General features: G+C 53.6%; 2 protein-coding genes and 1 non-coding gene across 5 annotated transcripts in view; 1 reads left to right on the forward strand and 2 right to left on the reverse strand.

Moving 5' to 3' along the window:
• The window catches only part of FBXO31 (F-box protein 31), a 28,747-nt gene extending 24,750 nt beyond the window's left edge, over positions 1-3,997 (reverse strand). For 2 of the 3 annotated variants that reach the window (XM_086469610.1, XM_086469609.1), the window contains exon 1: positions 2,888-3,269. In XM_086469610.1, the coding sequence (XP_086325736.1) occupies positions 2,888-3,269 (382 nt within the window). Of the gene's footprint in view, positions 1-2,887; positions 3,270-3,988 lie in introns of those variants that run through there. The other variant, XM_086469613.1, reaches the window with a different exon arrangement.
• Positions 3,687-3,759, reverse strand: TRNAM-CAU (transfer RNA methionine (anticodon CAU)). Its single transcript has one exon. It is a non-coding gene; the product is annotated as a tRNA-Met (tRNA).
• Positions 3,998-13,370: 9,373 nt separating the features above from the next.
• MAP1LC3B (microtubule associated protein 1 light chain 3 beta) lies at positions 13,371-21,612 on the forward strand. The gene is made up of 4 exons (XM_086468989.1): positions 13,371-13,445; positions 16,303-16,358; positions 18,764-18,870; positions 20,707-21,612. The coding sequence occupies exons 1-4, from the start codon at positions 13,406-13,408 to the stop codon at positions 20,879-20,881; spliced, it is 378 nt and encodes a 125-aa protein (XP_086325115.1). The 5' UTR covers positions 13,371-13,405; the 3' UTR covers positions 20,882-21,612.
• The last annotated feature ends 2,270 nt before the right edge of the window (positions 21,613-23,882 follow it).

Below are 23,882 nucleotides of genomic sequence, written 5' to 3' on the forward strand. Positions count from 1 at the left end.
TTTATAGAAAACATGAAAGTGACTGCAATCATCTTCTTGCCAAAGAAGCAATTCAGGGATATTGTTTACCCCAAACAGTTGCAATGATAAAAGGACAACAGCCCTAACAGCCATGCCCGTGTTACACAACTACTTCTGGTTAATCCCAACACTCTCCCGTTTCAAAATCCTCAGCAAAAGCCACTTCACTTTTCGGAAGACAAGTCCCGTGGATGCTTGCACCGCTCACAACGTATTCTCAAGACTAATCTACAACTGAGCCAGCCCACAGCAGCGCAAGAGCAAGATAGCAACGCTCAATGGATTGAGTGTCCCCACTCACACAAAGCTGAAGTTTACCAGGTACTTCCTCAAAGAGCTCCGCTCCGGAACATCATCAGTAGGCTTCAGAGTGAATAAACCATCAATACTAGGAGTATGCTGGGAGAGGCACACATGCTCTCGCTCTGTTTCTGGGACACGCAGCTTCACAAGACCCGGGCAGACAGAAGCACACACTTAAGAACTGTCCTCAGCTGGGAAGTGGCTTGTTTTTGGAAAAGAGGACAAAAAGTAATTACATTTTAGGTTTGACTGTCCCACGGGCACCAACGTACGGCTCTACAGAAACACACTACAGGACGTTCTAAACCTTATATGTGTATTTAGACCCTAATACCTGATGTCCTCAAGCAGCTGCCCTCACCGCACAGCGGCATGCTCACATCTGAACGCACCCAGCAGCTGAGCACGTGCAACCCATCACTGAAATATAGGCAGAGACATTAACCACAAAGTAGCTCCCTAAAACGGTGGCCAATTTTATACTCCCGTGTAGAAACACTCAAAGTTGCAGCACTACCACCATTACTTAATGGCTTACACCGCTGTGCAGAGCAAGGCAAAGCACTAGGAGCAGTGCAAGAAGCCCTGATCAGGAGCCGCCTGGAAAACCACGACCGGTTAAACGATTGCAGGAACAGTCTCACGGACGTAGTAAGTTTTTCAGGCAATAACGTGACCCTGATTTGTTCAGCACAGCTTGCACGCCGTGCCTGCAGTACGAGATCTGCCTCGATCACACCAGCACTCCACCGACACGCTCTCTGTCAGCGGCTGGAACAGATGCATTGGGGGAACACGACAAACAACGTGCACAAAGAGAATGAAGATTTGGTTATACGCACCTCTCACCTTGTAGCTCGCCAAGGGCCTTGAGAGAGGACTCCAGGCTTAATACTTTCCCTTTCTGTCCAGTTTGGCTTTAGCCATACTGTTCCTTTAAATTTCAGCTAAGCCTTTCAACTCTGCTTTATCCACTGGCAAGAGAATCCAAGGAGCAGTGACAAACCGAATAAATAAATTTATTTCCCCATCAGGCCTAATGTAGTGCTTCCTTTACAAGACAATCCAGCCTACGTTTAAAAATTATATACATTTCTAGAGGAACATTTTGCCAGGATCACAACCTATCAAAATAATTAACCAGTGAAGTTTTGTGAACCATTTGTGAAGTACACAAACGTCCACGAGGACTCTGTGTCAATAGAGGAGCATAAGGAAAGCACAAATACCATTTTATCAGCCTGTCTCCCAAAAAACAACGTTAAGTTACTGGGACAATGGGATCACTTCATGCTGAACTAAGAAATAGGAATGCTTTGGTACACATTTTCTAGGGACTGCCTTTGTACTGTCCAAGGGTTCTTGGCTAGCGCTGATAAGGCACAAATCCATTCCTGCAAGGTTTAATGCGTCTGAACACATCCCACTGCCTACGGCAGGCAGCCACTCTGACATACCCAAATTCTTCATCCCGATGTCCTCCCTGGTATTAAAACCAGAAAGCAAACAACAACAACAACGACGACAAAATATACATGACTTCATGTGTTGGCAGCAGATGCACCTGGCAGGGTCACAGTACGAAGAGAGACGATGAGCACAGCAAGACAGCCCTTGGAGGGTGGGACAGCCGCTGGATTAACAGACGGGGGACAGAGTCACACTGAGGTGAGAAAAAGGAGCGAAGAGTAAGAATCATGGCCCAGCAGAACAGGGCCACAGCAACACAGAACTGAGGCGTTACTGAACAAAAATGCCCGCGAGACTTTGGGGTAACGCAGTACAGCATCCTTGCAACAGACGCTCCCCGGGAAATGCACATGGAAACCAGGAACCCCTCCGAACCTGGCACCACACTTCCCGAGACGGGGACAGGAATGGATGACCTTACCCCAGGCCTGCCCTCCTCCACCCGCTCCCTAGACCCCAGCAGGCTCCCTGCTCCTGCTTTACCTGCTGCGCCTCCACGGCTCCAAGACCCCCAGCTGCACACCCAAGGATTCCGTTCTTCCCCAGCACAGCCCCACTCCACAGGGACTGAGTATTCCCTGTCCTCACTGCCTGAAATACCCCAGCCTCGAGATTCACCCAAGGACACCCTACACAGAAGCATCATCTGCCAGAGCCTGGGGCTGCTCCCATCCCCATTTCTTCCCTCCAGCTGCCACCCCAGGGGAACAACCCCAACTTCATGCCCTTTGCTAGAACTCCTCACACATCACCCCTTTTCCAGCAAGTGCCACCAAGAAGGGACCGTGCCCCAGAGGACCCCACATCTGCCCTCTTCTCCACCCTCCACGCATGGAGCCCCGCATGCACCCCTCACGGCCCCACACCCCCCCAGACCCCAGCTCCTTCCTGCACCCCCCAGACCCCACACATCGTCTCCCTTCCGCACCCCTTTAGGACCCCCACTCCACACCCCAATGCCTCCCCCACACCCTCCGGGTCCTCCTGCGTCCTCCGGGCCCCTGACCTCGCACACCCCCCCCCCCCCCCCCCGGGGCCATCTCCTCCGGCCGTCCCCTACACCACCACCCCCCCACCCCGGGGCGGGCGGTACCTTCGCGGCAGCGCCGCCGCCAGATCGTGTCGGTACGGAGGATGCGACGGAAGGTGGTGCAGACGCGGGCCAGGCTGGGCAGGTCGGTACCGGGCAGCGAGCCGAAGATCTGTACCAGGAGCTCGGGGGGCAGCTCTAAGAGGGACAGCGGAGCCCGCCCGGCCGGGCCGGCCTCGGCGGGGTGCGGCGTGGGCCGCCCGCCCTCGATGCGCTCCGCCGCCTCCTCGTCTTCCGCGGCGCCGCCGCCTCCCGCCTCTTCGGGGTCAGTGTCGGTGTCAGGCTCGCTGTCTCCGGCGCCACCGTGCCGCTGCTCCCGCGCCGCCCCCCGCCGGCGGCACCCGCGGGCCGGGCCCACCCCGCACAACCGGGCGCACACCGCCATGGCCGCCACCGCTCTGACCGACGGACGCGGTGCGCGGCGGTGCCGATGCGCCGCCGGCCCCGCCCACCGCGCGCCGCCGCCAATCAGCGCCGCCCCGGCGGGCCTCGCCACGCCCCCCCCCCCCGGCTGACAACAGACGTTCCGCAGCCGTTCTCCCCGCCCCGGGCACAACCCACAGCGGGAAGCAGGGCGCGCCCCCTAGCGCGCGGGGGGACCGAGCGCCCGGCGGCGGGGGCACCGTTCCCGGTAACGGCCTGCGCCGCAGCGCGCTGCCAGGCCCGTGGGGTTGGGCCCCTCGCCGCCCCGGTCCCGCCCCCTGCTGCAATTGGATTAGAAAAACAAAAAAAAAAATTGACTTTCCCTTCCCGTGGAATCCTCTGTCTTCTCGCGGGAGGAAGAAAAGGAGGAAACCACTGCTGCCCCGTGTGAGGATCGAACTCACGACCTTCAGATTATGAGACTGACGCGCTACCTACTGCGCTAACGAGGCTCCTCGAGTAGCAGGGCCCCGCGTAGCGCTCTTCTGCCCACCCGGCCGGTCGACCACCCCCATCACCCCGCGACTATGCTTTGGGGTGCTGCTTGAGAAACCTCGTTTCTCTGCAAATGGCTCCTTTTCTGCCAGACAGACCTGTTTTGGTTTGGGTTTTTTTTTGTTTGTTTGGTTGGTTGGTTTTTTGCAAAAGCCTTCATTTCCCACGCTTTTCTGCACGACAGACCTGAGATTTTTTGCAAATGGCTCCTCTTCCCCATGCTGTTCTGCAAAACGGCTGCATTCGTGAGAGTCCTTCGGTGTTCCTCAACGTCCTCATCCAGCTCTGCCGGCCAGGAACGGACTGTGAGGGCTGCACTGGCAACGCGCTCACAAGGAAACCAAGTTCTTCCCACATAATTACAAAAATTAAAGCCAACCTCATTTGCCTCTCTGCCGAGTCGCTGTTTGACTGCGATACCTGCAGTGAAATGAACTCTGTGCGTCCGCTGAAGTGCTCAGCAGAAGAGGGTCCCCTGCGATGCCGGCAGAAGTGCTGCCCCGAATCCTAATCGACAGGCCTCACCTTCAGCGAGGGGCTCAAGGCAGCGGTCACCATGACAAGCAAGTGACAAATACCTAAACTGGAAGAAAACAGGAAAACAGATATTTCATTGATGCAGAAAGTCTCCAAACCTCATCGACAAGAATCACTGCAGGGAAGCTGTTCGCCTGGCAGGAGAGGAAGGAGGAACAGACCTTTGGACATCAGTCCCACCAGACGAGAGGAGACGTTTGGGTCGCGTTGGACAGACCCAGGATTTTGACGAGGGTCTAGCAGGCAGCTCATGTTGTCAGGGGGACAATATCCTGATTTCCAAGGATCTGGATGGCCATGCGTATGGGACGATCAGACGATGAGTCCAGGCTGCAAGGCTTGTGGTATGAACAAAATCGCGTACAAGATGAGTAAACGGATGGCTTCTTACAGCACGAACTGCTGCATTCCTCCATTCTGCCTGCGTGCAGAACGAGGATGTCATTTTTATAGCGTGCTAATCCCTCGGGGCTTCAAGTTTAGTGCCCACAACTCTGATTAAATTAAGAAAAGCTGCTCCGAGCATCTTAAACGAGGCACATGGACAATGAGTCACTTAAACCAAATGTCAGCTGTTTGGAAATATGTTTGTAGCTGTTTTCCACCTGTATGGAGTCACACGTTTTTTTCCCTGCACATTACATTACACTCAACTGGTCCTCAAAGTTTCTGACACAGCTCTAGAAGGCCTTGTCATGTCTCTTTGTTTAGGAACTGATGGATTCATGGAGAGGACAGGAAAAGTACTGATGGCAAGGATTTTCACGTGAATGAAACAAAAGATGTCCTTGGTGACATTGCCTCGAGCAGAAACTCAGCGGTCTACAGCACACACATGCTTTTCCCTCTTTTGCATTTTCTATTTTTATCTGGACTCTCTTCTTTCTCCTTTTCCTCTGAACGCTCCTGCTGTGCTGAACCACCCTGCAACCTTCTCTCCCTTTTCCTCACCCACCTGACCCCTCTAACCTTATCCCACCGCCTTGGCTCCGTGGATGCTGAGCCACTGCGTCCTGCTCCATCCCTCAGCGACCAGACTTTCCCCCTGGCCCACTGACCCCCTTTCCAGTCCAACCCAGCAGAAGGCAGGACAGCCCATCGTAAATCCATGCCAATTCCCATGGAGCTCCATCGCCCCGCGCCCGTTTCCTCCAGATTACTAGGAAGAAAGGGAAAAGCCTGCCTGGCTGAAAGGCAGCACCCACCTCCACGATGCGCCACTGTCACCTGGCAGGGAGCGAAGCCCAGCAAAGTCAGAGGCAATGCGACGAGCCCCGTGGGCTCTCGGTGCTTGGAGTGACCGCATTTCCCCTTCCCACGGAGCAGAGTGGGAGAATCCCAGCCTCTCATCACATGAGAGAGGAGAAACAATCATTGTCACCGCTCCAAGTTCCAAGACCCAGACAGGAAAGGTTTCCAGCGCTGTTCTTGCAGAGCACCGCACAATGGTTACAAGCGGAGAGTTTGGAGGCTGGGCACAGCAAAGCTCCTCGGGGTGCAGAAGGCGGAAAGCGGGTGCAGAACGGAATGCTTGTAACTGAATACGACTTACAACCTCAGTGTTTACCACCCTGTCATCAGACTATAAAATTGGCACTTGCTCCTCTTTATGTTACTGAAACCATTATCTGAATCTACCAGTTGATTGGTGACGGAAGCGAAAAGAGTGAAAGTGCGTTATCATCATCTCCCATCCTCTGTGGCGCTACCGAGTGTCTGAGCACCTTTCTTTGTAAACATTACCAGAGTAATAGCCCAGAGCTTTCCAGTCCTGCTCTTTCAGGCAGGCAGCTTGTAGCAATTACCACAGGGCTCTGGAAAAAGGATGTACCAAAAGGGGAAGTTTTATTGTTTCATTTTCCTTCAGCAATTAAGGAGCCGATGCAGCTCTCGCTCTAGTCAATTAGGCTTCGCGCTCACTCTAAAGGGCTTTGGATTGGTCCCAAAGTTAGTGTCCTCATTTTCTGTAATCCTGGAAGTGTTTACGCCTTCCCAGCCTCTGAGCGGGGATGAGCCAGCTGATGGCATATCCAGCCAATTATAACCTGAACAGCTAGGAGAGATTTATTTATTTTCCATTTGGCAAGAGGGACAGAAAAGTATGGCAAGGCAGGCCGAGACAGATGAACAAACCCGCTTTGCAAGCCCTGTTTGCCACATAAAGTATTTGCAGCATGTTTTTTTGGCATAAGCCTGCAGTGCGATTTCTGCTTTGTAATAAGCATCCTTGGAGGCAGGACCCTTTGAAGAGAGACCGTTTCAATAGCAAGGCCAAAGAATTTTGCTTTGGTTTTTGTGAAGTACATATTTCCTTCTCAAATCTCCTTTCCTTGCTATTTGAAGCTGAAAAAAAAAAAAAAAAAAGCTCTTCTCATCCTGATTTTAGTATTTCCCACCTTCTTCCTGTCTGTCTGGACATTGATCTCACCAGATTTTGCAGGATGAACTGACCAGTGGACAAACCGGGCCCTTGGGGGAAAATCCAGAGCACTGCAGAAAACGCTGCTGATGACTCAGGAAGCGTTTTGCATCTTTCTGCTTCAGAGCTGAGCTCGGTGCCCTCTCTTCACGAAAAAGGGTATGGTCTTTCTTCAACCTACTGACCTCGCAATGAGGTATTCATCGATCTGATGATCAGCTGTGGTCACGAGCACGTAGGGTCACCAAAGACTTCACAGCACTTCTACTAGAAGCAGTTGTTGTTGTTGTTTCAGCTTTGGCCACGGTCCAGCCTGAATAATTCCGTTCTGCCCAACACCTCTGGCAGCTCAGTTCGCAGAGGCATTATCCCGTCCGGGACAGATCACGGGACAGGCAGTCAGGTGTTGGGAGATGCTATTACTGGGTCGGCTGGTGAGCAATGGTTGTGCAATCACAGGCAGCTCGCTGGACCTCTGCATGCCTCAGTTTCTCACGATGTAAATAAGGGGGGTGTTTACTGAAGCCACAGGCTACGTAGTACTCGGTTAATGTTTGAGTATGTGTGGAATTGCTTCAGCGCTAGGAGTACGAAAAATCAGTGGAAGACTTTGTTGCAGGCTGTATTGCTCCACAACTTCCCTGCTGTGCCTCCCGCACTCACGCCGTCGTTTCTGCTTGCCAAGAGGTTATGGATCTTTTTGAGCGAAAGGAGTACACAAACATAAGTCATCGTCGCTTACCCCAACTGATTTACTGTGTTTCCTTGTGAAACCGATAGTTCCCGTTTAAAACTTGGTCCTGAAGCCAAGAAATGTTTGCTGGAACAGCAGCAGCAGCAGTAACTGATGTCAGGGTTACGGTACATAGCAGTGATGTCTTGGGCAATACTTCTTGCCGGGGGAGTGCCGTGAGTTTTTAGCCAGAAATTCTAAGAAAATGATGGGTTTGTGCCAACATTGCATACGTCTGTGTGTTAGTTTGGATTTACCATCCAGAAAAGCACCTGTCTAACAAAAGTGTACTATTCCAAAAGTCTTGAGGCCAGAAAGAGGAGAGAGACAGTGTTAGTGTTCCCACTGAGGGACATGCTCATCTGTTGTTAGACCTCAGAGAAAACCCACACAGGGAAAATGTTCTGCGAGTGGTTTCTTTAGCTTCATGTTTCTCAAATTACACCTTTATACCCCCACAAGAGAGAGATGTTTTGTCATTCCCATCACTTCGTGCTAGAGTTCTCCTAACTCAGAAGGTGACTTCCGCAGAGAAATTTGAAGTTTGGGAATTTGTTCCTAGGGTAGTCACCAACTTAAAACAGATTTAAGATTAAAACTTCTCAGAAGAGTTGTTTTAAGGCATTGCTAACACTTCAGTACAATCTGATTCTGTCTGAAAATCTCCAATAGTAGCTGGGTAACGGCTCCACAGCGCGTTAACAAAATCAAGGATGAGCTGATCGATAAGAACAATTCATGCGAAAATAACTGAGAGAAGGTATTTCGATTCAGGTTTAAATGCAAGTCACTCTCGGCACAGTGCCCTTCCTTTTATTTTAGGGGGGCTTTCTCTTCATGTTTCTGGTGAATTTAATACTGCTGACAGCTGCTGAGCTAATAGCCCTAGACCCGAAAGTGCTGTCTTCCAGCAAGCGTGCAGAACTGCAGAGGAAGAGCTTTGTCTATTCACTGTAAAAAAGCCTTTTCGGTGCTGTTGTACCCGAGAAATGAGGGGACGGTTTATAATTCTGATTGTGAAATACACTCGCTTCGTTGTGAGGCAGGTCATATGGAAAAAAATAGGAAAAAGTGGGAGTTTTTCCCCAGGGAAATGCTGTAAATATCAGCTAGGGTTTGGAGTCACCATTCATACTGGCTTTTTAACAAAATAAAAAACCCAACCTTGTGGAAGATAGAACAGTTGGGAAAAGCGGGCTTTTGTTTTGTTTTGTTTTACTTCAGGCTTAACATTTAGTATAGCCTGCTGTACAGGGTGCAGACAGGAGGATGTGAGCTGGAATCCAAACCCAGCTTGTGCTCTAACCTGCTTTGTAAGTTTGAGCAAATCCATCTCTTTCGCTTTATGAAACACTAGGGCTGACAGGTATTGTAAGAGATTATTTACCCCATCCTTCTCCCTGAGATAACAGCAATTCTCCCTAAACTCTTCAGAACATTTTACTAATTTCTTGTTAAATAAAAATATCCGATGGTGACTATTCCACAGCTTTCCTAGGCAACTTGTTCCGGTGCTCGACAGTTCTTACCCTTAACCCATCGTCTAATTTCTATCGCCTTTTCCAAGATGTAAGCTCATTATTTCTTGTCCTAGACTCACTGCGTGCAGAGAAGAGCTAATTCCCTCCTGCTCTGCAGCAACCTTTTGCATATTTGAAGGCGATAAAATGTCTCCTTTCTGCTAAGTCTCCTCTTCTCCAGGCGAAATGCTTTGTGAAGTGTTCTAAGACTAGCATAAAAATGCTCTGCGGGTTAGATTTTTCAAGGGATCTCTTCCAGCGTAGTCACCAAGTTTGGAGCAAAAGCGTTTTCGAAAGCAGCATTTTCTCACTAGGGGTGGAGAATTGTGCCTAGGCAGAGCCGGTCCCAAAGGCTATGTCCATGCTGTCATTCCAACTGCGCCTAACACCTCTCTCAAATCCAGACTCACCAACTGTCTGTGCTGTCGACACGCAGACATCGGCGAAGGCTGAGATGAGGAAGGAAAGGTCAAGCGAGTCTCGGTGTGGATCGAAGTTTTCCTTCTCACAGTCTCTGCAGATTATTCATGAGCGGAACATGTGATAGCCCAGCCTGTCAGCAGATACTCTGATTGTGGCTCTTCCTAAGCACCATATGGATGCTTTCAGCCCGAGCTGCAGCCCTGCTAACAGTTGGTAGCGTGGATGAAAGCGCTCGGTACGGTCGGCCCTGCCACCGGGACTCACCTGTACACCCCAAAACCAACGCTATGTGGTTTCACCAGGGCTCGTCCTCCCGCCCGCAGCCACACAGCCCGCGGCAGCCCCTGAGGCACAATAATTCTGAAAGCGTGGCGGGATTTCCTCAGCCCAGAAAACGTTTTTTTAAAAGGCAGTCATTTAAATAAGAAAGAATCCAGTCGAAACAGAAATTTGGGATTGCCAGTTTAAGTTTCAGATGTATCCACCTTCTGATGATCACCCACTATGTCTCACCTGCTGATCCTGGACAGTGATGTGGCGGACGGGGCATTCATAGACCTTAGGGCTGTTTTTCTTTCCTTGGTTAGTCACACGTTTAATGGTCTCATCTCATAATTATACAGCCACCAGAACTGTATGACCCTGAATCACAAAATTAGGCAACAAACCCTCATTCCAGTGTGTGAGTGCAGCATCGCTCTAACTTCAATGCACCGTTCCACCTCAAAAAATGCAAATCCCCTCATAATCTCAAAGCTGGTTAGAAAACGGTTCTTCTTCCTATACTGCCGGCTGCAACTCTCTGTCCCTTCAGCCGCAGAAGTTGGATTGTACATTGAGATTGTGTAGCCCTATTGCTGCAAAATCGTTCTTATATTTCAAAACACGGTGCCGGGAACATATGTGAGAGAAAGAGAAAGAAAGGCAGCTGAAAGTCTACAGCCAACAGCTTGTGTCAGAAAGCTGCGAAAGGAGGAAACAGTTGGGCATTTTTAATCGCGACGCGGTATCTGCAGGATGAACGCGGGCAAACTTGGCTTGCGACTGAAATTTTTTGCGATCTAATCAATTCCTGACAAACCGCATGAGAGCGGGTGGTGGGCTTCGAAGGGAATGGGAACACCTGCTCCGAAAATTTGGTTCCCTGAACGTCAGCTTCACCGCAGCCTCCTCGTACTCACGTCTATGTGTGCTGAAGGCAAATGACTAAACTTGCACCTCTGCGCGGAGGCAAAGTCACTTAAGAGCACATGTTGTTAAGGGGGGACGTGGTGGGGCACTCCGAGGTGGCCCTGGCTGTGTGTGGCTGAGGGGGAACATGGTAGGGGACTCTGAGGCGGCCACGGCAGTGTGTTGCTGAGAGGGGGACATGTGAGGGTGTCCCAAGGTGGCCATGGCTGTGTGTCGCTGAGGGGGTGACACTGGCAGGGCACTGTGAGGTGGCCATGGCCGCGTATTGCAAGGGAGGACACAGTGGGGTGCTCTGAGGCGGCTATGGCTGTCTTTCACTGAGGAAGGACACTGGCGGGGCACACTGAGGCGGCCGTCACCATGTATCGCTAAGTGGGTACACTGGCAGGGAACTCTGAGGTGGCCATGGCTGCGTGTCGCTGGGGGGGTGACACTGGCAGGGCACACTGAGGCGGCCATGACTGTGTATCGCTAAGTGGGTACATTGGCAGGGCACACTGAGGCGGCCATGGCCGTGTGTCTTTGAGGGGGGACACTGGCAGGGCACTCTGAGGCGGCCATGGCTGTATATTGCAAGGGAGGACACAGTGGGGTGCTCTAAGGCAGCCATGGCTGTCTTTCACTGAGGGAGGACACTGGCAGGGCACTCTGAGGTGGCCATGGCTGTGTGTCGCTGAGGGGGGACACTGGCAGGGCACTGTGAGGTGGCCATGGCCGCGTATTGCAAGGGAGGACACAGTGGGGTGCTCTGAGGCGGCCATGGCCGTCTTTCACTGAGGGAGGACACTGGCAGGGCACTCTGAGGTGGCCATGGCTGTGTGTCGCTGAGGGGGTGACACTGGCAGGGCACTGTGAGGCGGCCATGGCCGTGTGTCTTTGAGGGGGGACACTGGCAGGGCACTCTGAGGTGGCCATGGCTGTATATTGCAAGGGAGGACACAGTGGGGTGCTCTAAGGCAGCCATGGCTGTCTTTCACTGAGGGAGGACACTGGCAGGGCACTCTGAGGTGGCCATGGCCGTATATTGCAAGGGAGGACACAGTGGGGTGCTCTGAGGTGGCCATGGCTGTCTTTCACTGAGGAAGGACACTGGCGGGGCACACTGAGGCGGCCGTCACCATGTATCGCTAAGTGGGTACACTGGCAGGGAACTCTGAGGTGGCCATGGCTGCGTGTCGCTGAGGGGGTGACACTGGCAGGGCACACTGAGGCGGCCATGACTGTGTATCGCTAAGTGGGTACATTGGCAGGGCACACTGAGGCGGCCATGGCCGTGTGTCTTTGAGGGGGGACACTGGCAGGGCACTCTGAGGCGGCCATGGCTGTATATTGCAAGGGAGGACACAGTGGGGTGCTCTAAGGCAGCCATGGCTGTCTTTCACTGAGGGAGGACACTGGCAGGGCACTCTGAGGTGGCCATGGCTGTGTGTCGCTGAGGGGGGACACTGGCAGGGCACTGTGAGGTGGCCATGGCCGCGTATTGCAAGGGAGGACACAGTGGGGTGCTCTGAGGCGGCCATGGCCGTCTTTCACTGAGGGAGGACACTGGCAGGGCACTCTGAGGTGGCCATGGCTGTGTGTCGCTGAGGGGGTGACACTGGCAGGGCACTGTGAGGCGGCCATGGCCGTGTGTCTTTGAGGGGGGACACTGGCAGGGCACTCTGAGGTGGCCATGGCTGTATATTGCAAGGGAGGACACAGTGGGGTGCTCTAAGGCAGCCATGGCTGTCTTTCACTGAGGGAGGACACTGGCAGGGCACTCTGAGGTGGCCATGGCCGTATATTGCAAGGGAGGACACAGTGGGGTGCTCTGAGGTGGCCATGGCTGTCTTTCACTGAGGGAGGACACTGGCGGGGCACACTGAGGCGGCCGTCACCATGTATCGCTAAGTGGGTACACTGGCAGGGAACTCTGAGGTGGCCATGGCTGCGTGTCGCTGAGGGGGTGACACTGGCAGGGCACACTGAGGCGGCCATGGCCGTGTGTCTTTGAGGGGGGACACTGGCAGGACACTCTGAGGCGGCCATGGCTGTATATTGCAAGGGAGGTCACAGTGGGGTGCTCTAAGGCAGCCATGGCTGTCTTTCACTGAGGGAGGACACTGGCAGGGCACTCTGAGGCAGCCATCACCATGTATCGCTAAGTGGGTACACTGGCAGGGCACTCTGAGGTGGCCATGGCCGTGTGTCACCGAGGTACAAGGCAGGGCACTGAGGCGGCCATGGCCGTGTGTCGCTAAGGGGGTACACTGGAACAGGACTCTGAGGCGGCCATGGCTGTGTGTCACTGAGGAGGAGCAAGGCAGGGCACTGAGGCGGCCATGGCCGTGTGCCTTTGTGGCAGGACACTAGCAGGGCACTGAGGCGGCCATGGCTGTGTGTCACTGAGGAGGAGCAAGGCAGGGCACTGAGGTGGCCATGGCCGTGTGTTGCCGAAGAGGAACAAGGCGGGGCACTGAGGCAGCCATGGCCGTGTGTCTTTGTGGGCGTACACTGGCAGGGCAGCGAGGCGGCCACGGCCTTGTGTGGCTGCAGGGGGACACAGTGCCAGGGCACAGAGGCCGCCATAGCTGCGCACCCCACGGGCGCAGCCACCGCCCGCCCCGCCACACTCAAGATGTCGCCACCGCCGCGGCCGTGCCCGCCCCGCCGTGACGCGCGGCGTCAGCTGACGACGGAGTCGCCGGTGGTGGCGGCGGGGGGGCGGGCGCCGGCACTCGGAGTTGGCCGCCGCCGCCGCGCAGAGCCGCCGCCGGGCCTGAGGCCGAGCCGCCGCCGCCATGCCCTCGGAGAAGAGCTTCAAGCAGCGCCGCACCTTCGGTGAGCTCCCCGGGGAGCGACGCGGCGGGGCAGGGTCGCTGACAGCGCCCTCCCGGTTGCCCCGGCCCCCTCCGGGCCTCGTCGCTCGGCGGCCGGGCTGCGGGGGCGGCCGGCGGGGCAGGCCGGCGGCGGCTGCCCTTGCCGGGAGGGCGGCCGGGGAGGGGGGGGGGGGGGGGGATCGGCGAGGCGGGGAAGGGGGACAGATGTCGTTAGGAGCCGCGGAGATGCCGGGGCGGGCTCCTGCTGACAGCGGGGATCCGCGGCCGGAGAGGGCCCGGCCGCCCTCCCCCGGTCACCGGCTCCGCCGAGGGCTGTCCCCCCGCTGCTGGTGGTGGTGGTGGGGGGAGTCGCCGCCTACTCGGGGCTGAAATGGAAACAAACCTCGGTCCGGCCTCTGCTCCCCTGCGCCGCCGTGGGGCTTGTTCCGCCCCGGCCAGGCGGGCCCAACCTCCTCGCTGTGGGGGGAGAGGCTGGAAGTTTGGGCCAAGCGTCTTTTTTGGGGTGTTTTTTTGGGGGGGGGGGAAGGGGGGCGGTGAGCGAGGTGTGGAGGTGCTGCGCCAGGGTGAGGTCTGAGCTGCGTCGGGATGAGGGGCTTGGGGTGGGGAGATCATCTTTCCACAGCATCCATTATCGACGGCAAAATTCCCAGGAGCCTGGAAACATCACCGGGCGTCGTGTGCCAGGAGCTGGGCCTGCCCTGCCCTGCCCATGGGGGTGCTCAGTGTCCAGCTTCGCCTGCGCTATTGACAGGAGCGTTTAAGCTCCGCTTGCAGTTTGGTGCTTGGCACGGTGCGGGGAATTCTCTACCCTGGGGAGCTGCGAGTGGACTGGGATGTGTGCCTCCTGCCTTCGTTTGGTTGCTGAAAACTAGCAAGGCATCGAAAAGAGCTGTGTAATGATGGCTGGGGGAATGAGATTAGTCTCTTTTCTAGAAGGAACAGCCTTGATAGAGCGGTGCCAGCGCTTCTTTCTGTGCCTAGGCTGGGACCAAAGCAATCAAAGAGCTCAGTATCTGCTCACGTCTGTCGGTGAGGGAGGCTGAAACGCTCCGAGGGTAACAGGAACTGGCAGCGTAACCTATTTTTGCGTGAACGACAAAACCCTGTACGTAAAATGGAATTGGTGGAAGTAATTGATCCAGCTTTTCTTTTCCTTCTGCCTTTGGGTTCAAGTCAAGCTGCTTAAGAGAGCTTTCTGGCGTGCCCACCCTTCCCCGTGCTGCTCTGTTAAACGTAAGCTGTTCTCCGCATTGAAGTGGAGAGAATTTTGCTCTAACAAAGCCTGCGCTTGAGCTGCCCCTTTTCCTGGAGTCTTCCAAAACTGTTGTTGACCCCATCGCCTGTCAGCAGCCTCTGTTGCAGGTATTAAGTTCAGCTAGGATGGCAGCCAAGCAGTTGCCACTGCGACTAATGTCGTCAGAGAGCAGTGTTTATCTGTGGCTGACTGAAGGCTGATTTTGAACACGCCGTGTACAATAATCTCAATGATTTGTCCTGTTTATGTTCCTTCTACTCGGGGAGTTCTGCTGAATAACGTCGCCGCGAACAAACAGAAGTTGGTCAAACCTCGCTGGGCTTGCGAGGTGGGCGGCTGGGTCTCATTCCCTCCCCGTCTCTCTTGTGTTTCTGGTTAATCTTAAAAAGTATTTTAATTCGCCGGTATCTCTGCCCTTGAAGTGTTAATGCTGGCGTGCGAGAGCGCGGCTGGGGCTGTGGGATGTGAGGCAGGAGGGCGTTCAGGTTCTCGCTCTGGCAGTCGGGCGAAGGCTTTGCATACTCCTTGCCTTAGTTCTGCTTGATTCACCTCCAGCTTCAAACCGTGATTCACGTGAGGTGCATTTCCCTGCTGGGCTCGGGTGTATTTCGTGCACACAAACTTCATGTGGACTAATGGCGAGCTGGGTGACGTTACTGCTGAGTGACGGGACGTGTCCCCTGTGCATCAGCATACCAGCAACGAGCTGGGCTGGCGGGGGCTGATGTAAGCTCTCCCGTGAGCAGCACCTCTCCCGAGGTAGGTGTCTCTTAAAGCCGTGATGCAACGCTAAATCTTCTCTCTGGGAGGTGTTTATAAGATGAAGACGGCCTGGAAAGCCCCGGCCCCCTGAGCAGAGCTGGAGAGGTTAAAATTGAGTTCACCGCATCCGAAAGGAGGCAGGGTATAAGCAGATGCAACTGCCTCTAAAAGCAACTGCGCCTGTTTACTTTGGCTTGGACGTGTGCTTTAGCCTGGTTTATAATATCTGAGCTATTAATATTTGTGTCTGAGGGGAGGTGAACTTTATCCTGTGAGAGGGGCGAGATGTCGAGGTGCGCAAGGACCTGCCGACGGTTTCTGCAACGACGGGTGTGGCGTAATCAAAACAGAAAGCTGTCGTTCGGGAACAGGAGAGCGCGCTGCGTAAGCTGATGCTGCCGGGCTTCGGCTTGTCTTCGGTCTCCAGTCGTGGTTGGCAGCTTCCTCTTGTGGGATCGCGCAGAAATAGTACAGGACGTGGAGTCGTTAACTTGGGCGGTGTGAGCTGATGCCATGAATTTATGAGGTTAAATATCTCTTTTCGCAGAAAACCAGGGGTGCGCGGCGGGGAGGAAGCGATCTCCTCCGGCGCTTTCTAGGAGTCGCGGGCAGCGTGCAGGCAGCGCTTGTCACCTCGGGTTAAAGAGCAAAGTGTCACCTGTCAGAGGAGAGGTTTCACTTGTGACAGGGCCGTCCCTTTTGAAAACTGCTTTGCCTGGATTTGCCTTTGTGGCTTTTACTAACGTGCAGCCCCTCTCTTCAGTGGCGGAGAAATAAGGTAGTAGCAGCGTTAAGTGTGGCTGTTTGAACAGACTTTTTTTTGGTTTTTAATCTCTTGCAGAGCAAAGAGTGGAAGATGTGCGACTGATTCGGGATCAGCATCCAACTAAAATACCAGTAAGTCCGGCTCTTTTCACTTTTCACTGCAATTTCCAGTCTTATGTTCTTTTTAGTAGGGAGAAACCCGTAAAAGGAACGTCCCGACGAGACCAAATTAAAATGTGGCCGTTCAGGGTCGTTGAGCCTGGATTTTAGAAACATTCTCAAGCTGGTCACGGGCAGGCAGCTTGGCAGAGCAAGGTGCTAGCTGGGGACCGGAGGAAACGGGGTTTCCTGCGTACAGAAGTTGCGTGTTGTAACTTCAAAGAGAACCGTACCCCAGGTGAGCTCTCAGAGTCTCCTGAGCGTTCAGCAATTCTCATCTGGGTGTTTTTCTTCTCCGAAAGAAGAGTCTGCAGCGGCTAACCGAGAAGAATACGCAGTAATGTAGGGACAGAGGTGGCCTTCATCACCAAGCTGTGCTGAGAAAGGCAGACCCGCTTGCCTGCTGGGAAACGGACCTTGGCTTGAGATCTCCAGAAATGCTGCTTGGCTGTCAGGCCACCTCAAATCGGGGCTCAGCCCTCACCTGGGCACTCCCCTTCAGCTGGTCAGCTCCAAATGCTGCCTGAGTTTTTCGTTTCTGTTATTTATGGCATCCTCGAGGTGACAAATGCAAAGCAAAGCACGCGAGGAAGGAAAAGGCACGGACCGTGTGGTGTGGCTGGTGAGATCTTCGCAGCTGGTGGGCTTGGTGTGAGGCTGCCGCCGCAGTGAGCGATAAAGGCAACCGACCTTACGGCCGTTCGGGGGAACAGGGAAGGGCTTAGGAGATCCTAGGGGGTGGAAGAGAGGACTGAGCTGGATGCCTCAACCTTTGAGGTTGAGGTGATGGTCCCTGAGAGTGGAAATTCTTCTGTGAACAAACCTCTTGCAAACCTTTGTCTGCAGTTCCAGTGCGAGTTCATGAACGGAGGCAGTTGTTGCCTCCCTGTCAAACAGAAACCGAAAGGTTTTCAGCTTTCTGTGAGCTTTAAACTGCTTCATCTCGAAGCTGCTGCTGCTGTTTTGCAGTGCCGTTGGGCGTGGGAACAACTAATATTATATAGCAGCGATTTTCTGACTGTTCTGCAATGTGCAGTTTTCCCAAAAGGCCCTTTCCTACCAAATCTGTTCCCTGACAGAAGACTGCCTTTTCACCCACCTTTCACACGGCACTTAGCCATCATCCCCAAGCTCTGTGACCACAGATTGAAAGCCCCTGATTTATAGCAAAGCTCTCGTTTTGAGCCAGCCATGGATGTACTTCCTACTAGCAAAAATCCAGGGGTACCTGAGCAACTTGCTGAAGAGGCAGTGATGCAAACTCCCAGCTATGGCAGAGGCCTGCTGGGATCCCTGGAGGCTTGCTGTGGTTGCCTGGCCGAGCCGGAGCTTGAGTCACTGCCTCATTAGTGTCATTAGCAGTTCGGGATGAGATAAGATGGCGCTGTCAGGGTACGTGGTAAATCCCTCCTGTGCTGTCAACATCTTTCATTTTGGGAAATACTATCTGTGGGTTATGGCCTGCCTTTTTAAAAATAGGGGTGGTGTTTTTCCAGAATGAGCCAGCGTTTATTTAACCTGCTGCAAGGAAGCCTTTCGCTGATAGAATTAAATTGGCTCAGTATCTCCTCACCTGCGCAGCTTCTGCAGGTCAACACAGCCAGACCCCGTGAGCGTGGAAACGATCCAAGTGAATGGTGTCACGTAGCTACCGTTGATTTAAAACCAACAAACCCCACGTGGCTGTGGAAAAGGGAGCGCCCGAATTCTGAGATCACGTCTTAAAAGCAGGAACTATGTACCGTGGCTGGGCAGGGTGCTCCTGCCATCGGCAAAGCGGCCTTTTCCTCGTGAATTGAGTCGTTACTGCATCATGACGGTGACAGAATCACCGAGTCTTAAGCAGGCTGTCTCGAGATGAAGGAGGAGGAAATTCTCTCCGTGGAGGCTGTGGAGCCTTCAAAAGTAGCTTTCTCGCATGCATTAGGGTAATCACAGGAGGTGAACTAATCTGGAGGTGTAGCCCTTAGGAAGAGATGGCCTGAAACTGGAGAAATTCTAGTGAAAGCTGCTTGAGTTTGCAGCCCGAGCCCCTAGTCAGCCACTGGAGTGTGTCAGAGGGAAGCGTGCTTTATCTGTTCTGGGGTTGCCTTGTTGCAGGGTAAATCAGTGCCAGATTAAACGATCCCAGCAAACGGACTGGTCTAAACCCGCAGCTGAGGCTGTGGGTTACCCCTTCGCAAACGGACCACGAGGAGCCCCTGAAGATCAGTCCGGTTCTTCCTTTGCAGGAGATGCCGCGTTCGCACCCGAAGGGAAGTGGGGCTGAGCGTCGGTGCTCGCCCTTTGCTGGGTTTAAAAGGGAGGGGGGAGGCGAGGGCGCCGGGCACCGTTTCTGCCTTTCACATCTCCTCCTTTCTTGTTGTGTTTCTCCGTAGGTGATCATCGAAAGGTACAAGGGAGAGAAGCAGCTTCCAGTTTTGGATAAGACCAAGTTCCTGGTGCCAGATCATGTCAACATGAGCGAGCTAATCAAGATTATCAGGTAGTATGCTGTGGCTGCAGTGCTAAGCTGCATCAGCCTAAGGCTCTGCTTGTTTAATTCCCCACCTGGTGAATGCGTTTGGGAACTCTTTAAATGGAAAATTCATCTGAACGAGCTCTTGGTGTCATCACTGGGACAAATTCATCAGAAGGTGCTTTTCCTTGGGCTTTGCTCTGAAGAGAGCCGAGCTGTTAGTCTGCTTTCCAGAGAACTAACTGGTTCCCAGCGATGTAGGAGGGAGTCTGGGGCCGGGAATCTCTCTCTAACATGGGTGCTTCTGGCCGCGGGCTCCAGCGCTTCCTGCTTGGCTATTTTAGGGTGTTCTGCCTGGGAGTCCCTCTCCGGCGTGCCTGCCTCTTCCCACCCGCTGCAGGGGGAGGTTGGGCTCATAGCCAGAGCTCTGAGCTGTTGCTTAGGCTTGATGTTGGCATCCTTCAATCGTGAAGTGAGGTTTCCCTCAACGACAGCGTCGAGGCCTGAAAAACACTCGTTCAGGCCGGTGTTGTCTTGTCCCAGCTGTTTGCACAGACGGTGGCTTGAGTTCCGCCCTCTGCGCTGCTGCAGCTTTGCTTACAAAAGGCAAAGGGGAAATAGCCATGGAGGGGAAGTCGTGTGGTCTAAAATCGTGGCCAGAGATTCTACTAGAAGTGCAATTCTCCTGCCTTAGAAGGAAGATCTGATTAGTAAAGAGTTCTCTAGTGGTAAACTTGGAAGTTAGCAGCAAAGCAGCGTTTGCTTTTCGTTGGTCACGGTGTAGCGGGGAGCTGGTTCGTGGAGGTCACAAGCTGTAAAAACTTGAGAGTTGCCCCAACAATTCCCTGCCTCCAAGGCTTGGAGAAAACCTGTCGCAAGCAAATCCCAGCTCTTAGATGAGTAAGAAAGCGCGACAGGGGTTTGGGAGCAGGAACCAGATATCTCAAGTCTTCCAGAATTTCTCATGAACGCTAAAGGCCGTGGGCAAAAAGGTTAGCAGCAAGTTGAAGGGTTTTCCCCACCTTTTATTTCCTTTGGCTTCATTGTTAATAGATGACTTTTGGTACCAGCTGGACTTGGTCCTCAGCCAGCTCCTCTTGTGCACAGCAAGGCCTGTCCCTCCCAGCCCTCAGATAGCTCCTGCCTTCTCTCAGCCTGCTGTCTCTGGAGTGATTTGGGCTTGGTTTTGGAAAGCTCTCTTTCCAGGGCTGGGGCCAGCAGGCTAAAGAAATCCTTGTTTCCAGCTGCTGCTCCTCTGCTCTGTTGTTCTCTCCTTCTCCCTTGGGTTGCACCTCCACGTCTCTGAGTGCTCCTGGGAGGGAGGAGAAGAGCGGGGTGAGATGCTCCAAAGGTTAAACGCAGGCTGTCACAGAGCAGGTGACAAAAGTGAGGAGTTTTCAGAGGTCCAGGGTCTTCTCCTGGAAGCTCTGCCCGTCCTCCCTCCGCGTATCTCTCCAGGTCAGCCTGGATTTCTGTTCCCAGCGAGATGCTCTTGAGCTCAGCTGCCAGCCAGAGGTCCCGCAGGCCTCATGTGCCTGCTGGTGGCACAGGGATCCTCCTGGCAAGGAGTGCCTCTTCCTTTTCACTTCAGCTTAGCGCCCTTCTGGAGCGTAGCTTGTCCGGGGAAAGAAGGATTCGGGCTGTGGATGGGTCCGACTGGGCTTAGAAGGTGAATTTTTGACACCATCGAGGTGGGCAGCCAGTGCCTTGTCCGGCGGCAGGGCTGCTTCGGGTGGGGGGCGTCTGGCTGCTGGCGGCGGCGGAGGCCTTTGTTTTGCCGTCTGTCCTAAAGCCTTTGTTGACTGAGCGGAACCGCGTAGTCATCCCTGTCAAACTCCTTCCCCCCCAACCTCCCCCCAACAGGCGACGCCTGCAGCTGAACTCCAACCAGGCCTTCTTCCTCCTGGTGAACGGACACAGCATGGTGAGCGTCTCCACGCCCATCTCCGAGGTGTACGAGAGCGAGAAGGACGAGGACGGGTTCCTGTACATGGTCTACGCCTCTCAGGAGACTTTCGGAGCGCAATCTTCTGTCTAAGACCCGCGAGCGGCTTCTAGCCTAGGATTTCGGTTTGCCCTTGGCCATCACCCCCACTCTTCCCCACACACCCCCCCAGGGAAAGAAACGGATGTCACCTCCGCTCTCAGTACCTTAGCATAGTCTTGCTTTAGCAGGTGTCTCATCCTACCTTGCCTTGTTTGTGACTATTCAACAGTGCAGACGAGCACCTCCAGCTTCGAAACCTGCTGTTCATAATTCCACACGGGCACATTGACATTTCTGGACGTGATGAATGGAACCCAACTGTGCATGTGACAACTGCAAAGAAAGGGACACTCGATTGACTTTTAACAAGCAAACAGGCACCAGGGAGGAGCTAAAGTGTTTCGTGTGACAGTTTTCTGGAAAATCTCCCTATAAAGTTTTTTGTTTGTTTGTCGTTTTTTTTGTTTTAAAAATGGGAAGGCTTCTCGTGAGAGCAAATATGGTTTAATGTTCCAAAGCTTTTGTCTCCTGCAGCTCCATCAGCCTCGTGTCAGTGCTGCAGGGAGTTCAGGCAAGCGCTTGGGGTGAGCTGGGGGAGTACCACTCTTGTTGTCTCTCGTTGTTTTTTTGTACGGCACCGCAAACTTCGGAACGGTGCCAGTTTCTGACCTACTCGTACCAAACACCACAGCTTTATTGTAGTTTTAGGAAGTGTTTAACTGTAAAATACACCCCTGGACAGGTAACACTGAAATAAACTCCAGTCTGTTATGAATTTCCAATCCCTGTGCGTTCAGTGCAACCCTGTTGTTCATATGAGCTCGCTTCCCAAAAGATCACCCCCTTCCTGGCCCGGAGCTTTGCCATTCCCGTGCCCAGCAGAGCCTGCTGGGAGCCAGGAGCCGGGGGCCCCGGGGCAGCACGCAGCCGGCGGGGCGGGCGGGCGAACGGCTTCGGGGTCCACACCTCCGTACCCGACGCTGGGCTCGGGCGTGCCGCTGGGATGACCGCCCCGCCCCGCCGAACCGGGCCGTCACTCCTTCTGCACGTCACCACCGCGGGCAGGGGCGGGCAGGGAGAACCGCTTTGCCGGAGCGGCTCACGGCCGGGAGTCGCTGTCGGGAGCTGACGAACAAATGATTTCGGTTTATTTTTTAATTATTTTTGGGTTTTCCATCGCTGAAATCTCCTGCCACTTGCACGGGGTTTGGAGGAGCTTGGTGTTACTACTGTCCTGAGCAGGGAGGCAGCCTGTGCAGAGGAGCGGTATCTCGTAGGACCTGTGTTTTTCCTCTAGAGTCGTTGTCAAGTGAAGCGTAGCGGGATGAGATTACTCTTGTGTAGGATGTGTCTGTGACCTAACTGCGGCTGTTACTGGAAGCTAACTTACTGTCACGGGGGAAAAAGAAGCAATACTACTGCGTCTTGGCACTCTAGCTCAATCAGGTGTACCAGTTGTACCTAGCTACACCTCTTTGCATGCATCTCGTTCACAACGCTTACTTCGGGTTTTTTTTATTGTTCTTTGTGTTTTTACTCCGACGTAAACTTTTAAATGCAGCTTGTTCCCTGTTTAGTTCGTGTAAGACATTGTTTAACTCATCACTGACAACCATACTTGTAATTACGACGTGATCGACTGATATTCCTGTACAAATGTTGCTTTTTTTAAAATTAATACAGTGCTGATATGGATGGATTACATCCCAACTTCATTACGGCTTGCGTGGTTATTTCTAGACAGCTTCCCTCGGTGGGATCTCCGTAGGGAAGGGCACAGGGGTCTGTCCCACCTGCTTCAGGAGGGACAAGGCGGTCAACTAGGTCCTGCCTCAACTTGGTACCGAACCCTCCGAGACTGACCGTCATGAACGACTCGTTGAGGGAGCTACCGCCCTCCAGCAGGAGGAATTTCGGGTATAACTGCCCCGCAGAACAGTCCCGCTCTCCAGATGGGTACGGACTGGGGCGCGCCTGCGCCACGGACGCGTTTCCAGATCCCCCTTTTGTTTCTGCTCCTGCTCCTCCAGCCTCTCCCTCGCGCCTCCACGCCCCCCATGCTCTCTTGACGTCAGGAACGACCCCAGGCACCGGCCACAAAAGCTTCACGGACGCAGGGAGCCGGTGATTCCATCTGCGTACCCCGAGCCGTGGCTTCCTCTGCGGCCAGCACAGATGTACCCTGGGTGAGGGGCGAGCCGGGGCGGCGGAGGGTGCAAAGCCCCCCCCTTTCCCTGGGGAATCGGGTACGGGCTGGGGGAGGCAGCTGGAGTCAGGCCCCGGGCAGCGAGTGCAGCCCCTGGCAGAGCAGCTCGGCTTCCTCGGCTGAGGCGGGAGCTGCCTGTGGGCGGAGAGGCGGCAAAAGTCATAAAAGGAATTAAAATGCAAAAGTCCCTGGTAACTGTCAAGCTGGACAAGCCCCCCCCTTCCACGGGCAAAGCCCCTTTAAATTAAAAAAATACAAAGGGATTCTGTTTAACTCTTTATTTTTCCATACATTAAATTTACTCAGATAAAAACATTCTAAAAATGTACAATTTTACTTTTAACAAAGTATAATAAAACATAAAAATCCCAATACCAGAATACTTGACATTTACAATTCAAAATCAAATTAGCTGAATATTAAATATTTACAAAACTATTTAAAATATTTATAAAGTTACATGCACAATTTGTAATACTAGAATTGACCGAAGTAAAAGAAATGGCTCAAATGGGAGCAGGAGTTTCCTTCATTCCTAGTGGAAAGTTATGTCCAAGAGAAGCTGTTAATCTGCACTTGAAAACACACAGGATTTGCTTTCTGCCTCAGTACCAACACGTTTCTTGCTGACGTAAGAAAAATTTAAGAGAGCAAACGGGAGGTTCCAAGGGTTTATTACAAGAGGTGGGGGTGGGCTGGGTTACCGGGGCCTCGACCAGCAGCGGTGTCTTCCAGCCTCCTGCAAGCGCTGGGTTCCCTGGATTTCCATCCGGATTTGCCCACGTCCATCTCATTTCACCGGCGTTCCAGACCACCCCGAATCCACAGCTCCGAGTGTCCGTGACC

Source organism: Leptosomus discolor, chromosome 8, assembly GCF_034619465.1.
Source record: "Leptosomus discolor isolate bLepDis1 chromosome 8, bLepDis1.hap2, whole genome shotgun sequence".
Taxonomy (NCBI): domain Eukaryota; kingdom Metazoa; phylum Chordata; class Aves; order Leptosomiformes; family Leptosomidae; genus Leptosomus; species Leptosomus discolor.